The sequence below is a fragment of the Pundamilia nyererei genome, unplaced genomic scaffold (genome assembly GCF_000239375.1).
Source record: "Pundamilia nyererei isolate P.nyererei 1_Seehausen unplaced genomic scaffold, PunNye1.0 scaffold00132, whole genome shotgun sequence".
In the NCBI taxonomy this organism is placed as follows: Eukaryota; Metazoa; Chordata; class Actinopteri; order Cichliformes; family Cichlidae; genus Pundamilia; species Pundamilia nyererei.
In genome coordinates, this window is record NW_005187533.1 from 1,365,112 (window position 1) to 1,372,683 (window position 7,572).

Consider the following 7,572-nt stretch of genomic DNA (forward strand, 5'->3'; position numbering starts at 1 on the left):
TATATATATGCATGTTTATGTCCGGGAAGGCAGAGTGGAATATCATAAACAGCAACAGGCATCGGGGCAGAAAATGGCAAAACACTGCTCTAACTCTTTTCCTCCATCTAAGAAATCTTTCTGACGTCTCGTGTGTTTCCATCTATCCTAGTACTGCACACATGCAGACAGAGGTATTGATATATTTTCATTCGTAGACGTTAGTGACAAGATTGCGAGCAGGGTTGCAAAAGGTTAAGCTAAACATAGTTTCTTTGTTTTAGGTGTGTGGGGGAAAAAAACCCTAATATCTTAACGCAGTTGCACCCGACACACATATCATAGCAATGCTAATATGTCAGCCACTTGACCTCGAAGTCATGAGACAGTGTTTGTTATCCGCACACAACCACACGCACACACACACATGTTGTTGGTTCGCCTGCACGCCTGGCTAAGTCATTAACAGCCGAGCAGAGAGGAGGAAGTGAAATTAGCATTTTAATTGTTTTGCTTTGAGTGGTTTTCTATCCTCTGACAGGGATTAGAGTCTCTTCTCCACTCTTAGTCGGCACCGCTGTCAACAGCTCACTCTGCTGTCGGCTACATTCCTCAAACTGTGCGTGTGTGTGTGCATGTGTGTGTGTGTTTGTGTTTGCGTAGGCATATGTGTTGAGGAAAGCAAAGCCGGACGGTACACTGAGGTGGCACCCATGCTTCTTGCGTGTAATCGTTAGTCTCAAGGGATCGGCCACATTTTCCTGTCTGTCTTAGCCCAGCTGTTTTGCATTTCTCAATCGAGTGAGTGCATGTGTATGCGCCCATCCACATATGTGCCTTTGTGTCTGTGTGAGTGTTTATGCATTAAAGGGGTGGAGATAATAGAACATTTTAATGGGAAAGTAAAAATGTAATTCCTGTATCATAATTATGATCAGACAATAAAGACTGGTTGTCGAACTCAGTCATTCGGTTGGATGTTAGAGTAGAGCCACTGCTCCTCATCATCAAATGAGTCAGTTGAGGTAGTTCAAGCATTTAACCAGGATGCCTCCTGGGCACCTCCTAGGTGGGGTGTTCTGCGCATGTCCCACCAAGAAGTGGCCCTGGGGCCGACCCAGGACACCCTGGATGGATTAAATCTCTTGGTGGGTTTGGGAGCACCTTGATGTCCTGCTAGAAGAGTTGAAGTAGGTGGTCCTGATTTGAAAGGGGAGGTTTAGGCATTTCTGCTTCGACTACTGCCTACTGCTAACGTCTTGAGGCAACTGTTGTTGTGATTTCGCACTACAAAAATAAAATTGAAATGCATTGAATTACTAGAACATGGGCCCAGATGGATAGATGGTTGGATGGATGGATGGAGATCCCTCCTACCGAGTTCATTTTCTTATCCTCTCTCCTGTTTGTACAACTAAATCCCTTTTTGACCCGTACGGCCATTAATATCATCTTTGAAGAGTAGTCCTGATTTGGTTGGATGACTCAATAAACTAAGAAGCGTGATAAATGCACTGCTCAGAAAATAAGAGGGAAAGGAGGAGGAGGAGGGAAAGAAGAAGCTGACTTCAGCAACTCCTCTGATTTCCTGTCCTGCTGTTCTCCTCTTCCCTCTTCCTCCCAATCGCTCTTTCTTTCCAATTAAAGAAAGAGGGGCTATAAATTAATTCCCATAGAGGTAGGAAGATACTCTCTATCGACTGGTCAGAGAACAAAATGCTGAATCTACCCACATCTAATACCAAATATTGTGCACATGCTGTTCATGGAAAGCAGTGCACATGTTTGTGTATGTGTGTGGTTACAATCTTAAAGCCTGTGGGATTACAGCATTATAACAATCCACGCCGGCAATCCTATCGCATCATCACTCTGAAATAGATTTAGAGCCACTTGGTGGCGGGATGACACTCTGTCCCTGAAGTGCGGTGTCTACTTTTTTATATAATTTTTTCTTAAAGCACTTGTTTCATCTACCACTCCTTCTTTTGTCATTTCACACTTGTTCCGCTTTATTGTTCTTTCTATTCCATCATCATCTTTCTTTATCTTTGTTTCTTTAAAGGTCTTGCTCTTTGTACCAACATGTCTTTTTCTTCATTTCATTCATTTCATATTTGTCTCTTTGTATTACGCTTTTTCTGCCCACGCAAACCTACACACACACACACACACACACACACACACACACACATATTCAAGGGCTATAATAAACCAGTACCTGGATGAATAACAGATAGAGTATGATAAAAGAATAAAGTAAAACCGGGGTCATGGCTTTTACACCAAGCACATTCTCTGTGCCAGTCTCACGGGGAGAGTTATCGTTGTGGCAAGTTGCATTATGGGAGAATGAGTTCCTAATAGCATGGAGAAACCCATTCAGTCATAAAATAGTATCTGTCACTCCTGTCAGACAAAATTATGTCAGGAAAATGGATTCTGCTCTCCCTCTCCTACACCCTACGCTTGCTCCGAATGTGTGCATGCGTGCGGGTGCACGTGCACGCCGCCGTTTGTGCGCGAAAAATGAGGGCATAGAGAAAGAGGATGAAAGAGTGGAAAATCGAAAAGAAACGGAATCCATTAATTTAGACATATTTCTTTAAAGTGAAGCTCTTTCACAAAGGCTCAGAGAATAGCGACGCCTGAATTGAAGACGCATGTGCGTGTTTGTGTGTCGACTTGCAAGTGTGGGTGCATGCACGTGGGCTTTTCTGTGCGTCTGCTCTCCATATTGTGATTCTCCAAGCACAAATCCCATGCTGTCTGTAATAATTATTTTGTGAACTGGCTGCTAACGCCACAGCAGTTCCTGAAGCAGTTTACGCACTCCATCGACTCAGCAGGAATAAAATATAACATCCTGGTTCTGATCGGTAAATACACTTTTCTCGTGCTGTTGATGAAGTCATGCTTTAATACAGCAAACAATTACAATGCTGTAGACTTTCATAAATAAGAAAAGGGCAATATACAAACAGAAAATGTAATATATTTTGATCAAATAAGAGGTTCATGGATCTAGATTTGGATATGTAGTAAGTAAGGATTATGTTTCCTTGTACATTTGTTGCATCTGTTGAATGAACAGTAGTTTGAAGCAGTTAATATTTTTAGACTTTCATTGTTTCAAAATTAAACAATTAGGAAAAAATTTAACTAGTAAATGGTAACTTTGATTATTTAAATGTTCTATTTACTGTGATTTTAGCTAATTTGTGATGAATGCCTAGTTTTATTTGATCAAATCGCATCAGGCAGAACATGAAAAAGTGAAAGTCATTCACAAAGAACCTGCTTAGCAAGAGTAATAAGGTTATAAATTCAGATTCATATTTGTAGAATGAAATGTAAAATATCTCTTTATAGATGTTGTGTTTTAGACATTTTTTCAAATTCATATTAAGTGAAATAAATATTTTAACACCCTGTGATGAATCGCGTTACTTATATGTGTTAAACTAGTTATGAAGCAATTATAAAGTTATACACTAGTATTCAAGGGGCCAGACATTCTGGACATTTTTAAAGTGCTCTACACCAACAGTTCTCCAGACTTTTTCCACTCATTTTCAGTCCAGACTTTTTACTTGACCATTTTCAGAACAATGTGCTTTTGTTTTTGCCCTATGAATTATTCAAGTAAAGGCACCTAACTCCAGGGATGAACCAATTTTGTGTCTACATTAAGAATTTTACATTTTAGCTTTAAGCACTTTGTTACTTGTAGCCTGTCACGAAAGCAAATAATTTGTCATTTATTTAGTTGAGTCCATGAATGTCAAAGATAACACAGGTTGACGGGCATTAAGTAGTATTTTTACACCAACAAGGTGATTCTTAAAGAACAATTAGTGTAACTTGTTCTTAAAAAATAAAAATTAAAAAATTCAATGAATAAATAAAATTGGAGGAAACTGGAAAAGTGGAGAACAACAGTGACAGGCACAAAACACTGAGTATCTACAGCCATCTATAAAGCATAGTGGAGGTCGTGTCATCATTTGGGGCTTCATTTCAGCCAGTGGTGTTTGGGATATGCAGAAGAATATGCAGAAAATACCTCCTCAGAGACCGGACATCAACATTATTGAAGCAGTGTGGGATCATCTAAAGAAGAGCTTTGAGTGTCCTTTAATAAGCCTGGAGGACCATTCCTGAAGGCTACTTAAAGAAATTACAAGACAGTTGCCTAAGAGTTCAAACTATGAGGAAGAATAAATGTGCTGATACCAAATAATGACATATAAGCTCTTTAAACACAGCTCTCATTCATCCCTTGAATTAGGTGGCTTTTCATGCTTGAATTATTCATAAATCAACAAAAACACAAACACACAACTCCTCTCAAATTGATCAGGTACTGGACTGAAAATGAGAGAAGAAACAGCAAATGTCCAAATAATGTCCATGTACCCATTCAAATCTTTTTTTAGCCTCAGAGTGATTCTTTTCTGTCCCATTCAAATATTTGTCGCCTGGCAAACTGTTCGCTGATGGGCTGTAGTTACATCGTAGGGTTTTAAAAACCTTAAAGAGCTTTGAATAGTCGTAATAAAAACCCAGAGAGGCAATAAGTGATCACTGACTATTTTTAGGGGCTCGTTTAGATTAAATAGAAAAAGATACAAAGCATTAAAACGTGCTAAAACGACAACAGCATTAATTAACGCAGCATAGTTTGGACCTGGAAGCAGGGTTAATACATCATCACTTAACAACCGGATTGCTCCAGATCACATGATCCGAGTCTGGCTCCTTGGAAGCAAAATGAGGGGTGACACAAGACAGTACTGCACAAACTGTACTACTGTATATGAATATGGCAAGTCCTTTCTGGTTGGTCCCAAGTTTGCTGATATCATTTCAGACTAAAAGAACCAGTTTAAGATTACTTAATATGCAGAAAACACTAGCTTTTATGTTTTACTTGTAATTAATTTAGCCTAATATTGCTAGTGGGTAAACTGCACTGAGTACACTTTTTTAATGATTTTTTTTCCCCTTAGGACAAACTGATTAGTTGAAAAATTGGAACCATTTTAGTCAACCAAGACTTTGTTTTTTCGTTGTCTAAAGCTCTGACACAAATCCCCCCCAAAAACTCCATATAAGCTCCATCCTCATTATCTAGGCAAATATACCCCCATGACTTCCTGCAAAATGTGCTTCATTTGAATTAGTTACATAACCCTTAGTAAATAAATAAACCCAAACACCACACGCACATCTAACCACACAAGTGCAATGACTTTAAAGGTAGCTCTTCTCAAAACTTAAAGAAAAAAAAGGAAAAGACACATCATCTAACCAATGTGGCTGTGCGCTGCAGCGAGGAGCAGGTGTGCTCAAAAAAAGGGAACTCATACACATGCTGGTGGCTCATTTATACCTTTCCTTTCCTCCTTTTGCTTCTTTCCTTTTCTCTTTCTCTCTCTTTGGGTCTCCATTTCTTGCAATCATTTGCTCTCAATATTCCCTCCCATCTGTCTCTGTCTCTTGTTCGTCTTGATACCGTTCCATACAGCACTCCTCTCCCTGTCTCTCCTGTGCCTCAGGGGGACACATTTTATATTTTTAGTGCATATCCATATTTTAGTGCAGTTACTGAATTTTTACCTCTTGATCATCGCAGGTCTCTCTCTGTGTGCCGCTGCTTTCTGGCGCATGGGTGGGACAGCAGCACCAGAGAGAGAAAGTGTGTGTGTGTGTGTGTGTGTGTGTGAGAAAGAGAGGGAGACAGAAAGAGAAAGAAAGAGAGAAGCTCCCAATTATGTTTCCACTTTGGGTCTCGGTGTGTCTCTTGCTTTCTGTTGCTTTCTCTGAACCACAGTACCATGTGGTCCTGATCAATTTCCCAGTCTCTGTATTAAAAACACCACACTCTGCCTCTCCTCTGCACATCAACAAAAGGTCTTTTGCATGCATGCCTCTGTGTTTGTGTGTGTGTAGATATGAAATATGAAACAGCTAGTCTGAAAGATCGGGTGGAGACTCTGCAGATTGCGGCAAACTGAACTGCAAACTGTAAGTCACAGACACACACATATACGCATGGGTCTGACTTGAATAACAATTGCATTCGTTGCTGCACAAGTCTCCCGAAAAGTGTTTCTGTCAGTAGCCAGTGTTGACGAGTCAAATTACACACGTGCATGCACGTGAACCCGCGCCACCCTCCGGTATCAGAGGTCTCAGCTGTGTTTTGAGGCCCTATCAGAGGGGAGAAAAACAACACCAGAGTCTACAAATGATCTGAACTGGTGATGAAAGGAAAGGAGGGGAGGTAAGAGAAGATGGAAGAGGACAGATGAGGTAAAGAAGAAGGGAAAGAAGATCAAAGGTGGCAAACAGCCGTAAAGAGGAGAATGAAGAGTGTGAGGAGACACATGCACAGGGAGTGACAAAATCAAATCAATGCAAAGAAAAGAAAATGACCATAAAACTCAAAATTATCCATCTTCCCTTTACAATTCCCTCCAATTCCTCTCTTGTTTCCCCGTCCTTCTCCCAAACTTGTCCTCTCAGTCTCACCCATTCTAACGTATGAGCTATGGGGGCATTAAATATGAGGTATTTAAGTAAGTACCAGGGAGTCAGATGTAGGTATAAAGATACATGACTGCCATTTAAAGTCCATTAAAATGGCACGAATGCTCACCCTTTCATAGTGGCCATTCTTTATAGAAGCCACCTAACATTAACCAGTTACAGCAATTCATAACCTCCTCAGTAAATGAGCTCATTGATCAACTGAGTGCTGTATGATGACACATAGGTGGCATTTTCAATACTGTGCTCGTGGCTGGTTTTGTTTTTGTGTTGCATGTCTCAGCGGTGACCTCTAAGTCAAAGATGGTGGTTGAATGTCATTTTCTTTCATTTTGATTTAAGTCCTACTGAGTGACTTTAGTCAAGCAATTAACATGTTTGCCAAAGATCCCGAGTTTGAGACCCGAAACAGGTACAAATTCTTAGAAGGACTCTGATCCAATATTTAGATCCATCCACTGTTGTGACCCTCCCACAAACAGGGGAGCAACAAAAACAAGCTTCTTCTTCTTTTAATAATGACCTTTTAAGCTTTTAGTCAAGGAGAAAATAAGGACACTTGGAAATGCATATTTATTGAACATGTGGAACAAATCATTATAAATCAAGCCTACCTGTTTTCAGCAACCATGACAATCTGATGGCGCACCGTTTTACCTAATGCAAGTTTATCATATTGAAATGCTCAGCAAAGCTGAAAACTATGGTGGTTATTAAATAAGGAATCGGGCTGGCTGCCTGGCATCTGGAGCACCGCTAAAATGTCCCTAGAGACATTTTTTTCCCTCCAAACTCATATTCTTTTTCAAAGAAGTGAAAGCTTTTCAGTGCAGGATTCTTAAGATATAGATCCTACCTTCTCCCACTCTCTCTCCTTGTTAAGAACAATGACCACCAGCTTTGGGTTTTCCTGGTAGCCGTCTTCTGTGAAGGACAAGTCTCTGCCATCCCACGTCACATTCATCATGTATCTGAGAATGAAAGGAGCAGAGGATGAGATATAGTGGGGCAAAGGGTGGTCAAAGAGATGGGGGGGGG

The 7,572-nt window shown here is 40.4% G+C and overlaps 1 protein-coding gene across 1 annotated transcript in view; it reads right to left on the bottom strand.

Moving 5' to 3' along the window:
* The window catches only part of grin2aa (glutamate receptor, ionotropic, N-methyl D-aspartate 2A, a), a 57,122-nt gene that overhangs the window by 34,357 nt on the left and 15,193 nt on the right, over positions 1–7,572 (bottom strand). The window contains exon 4 of the mRNA XM_013913431.1: positions 7,391–7,505. Within this exon, the coding sequence (XP_013768885.1) occupies positions 7,391–7,505 (115 nt within the window). The remainder of the gene's footprint in view (positions 1–7,390; positions 7,506–7,572) is intronic.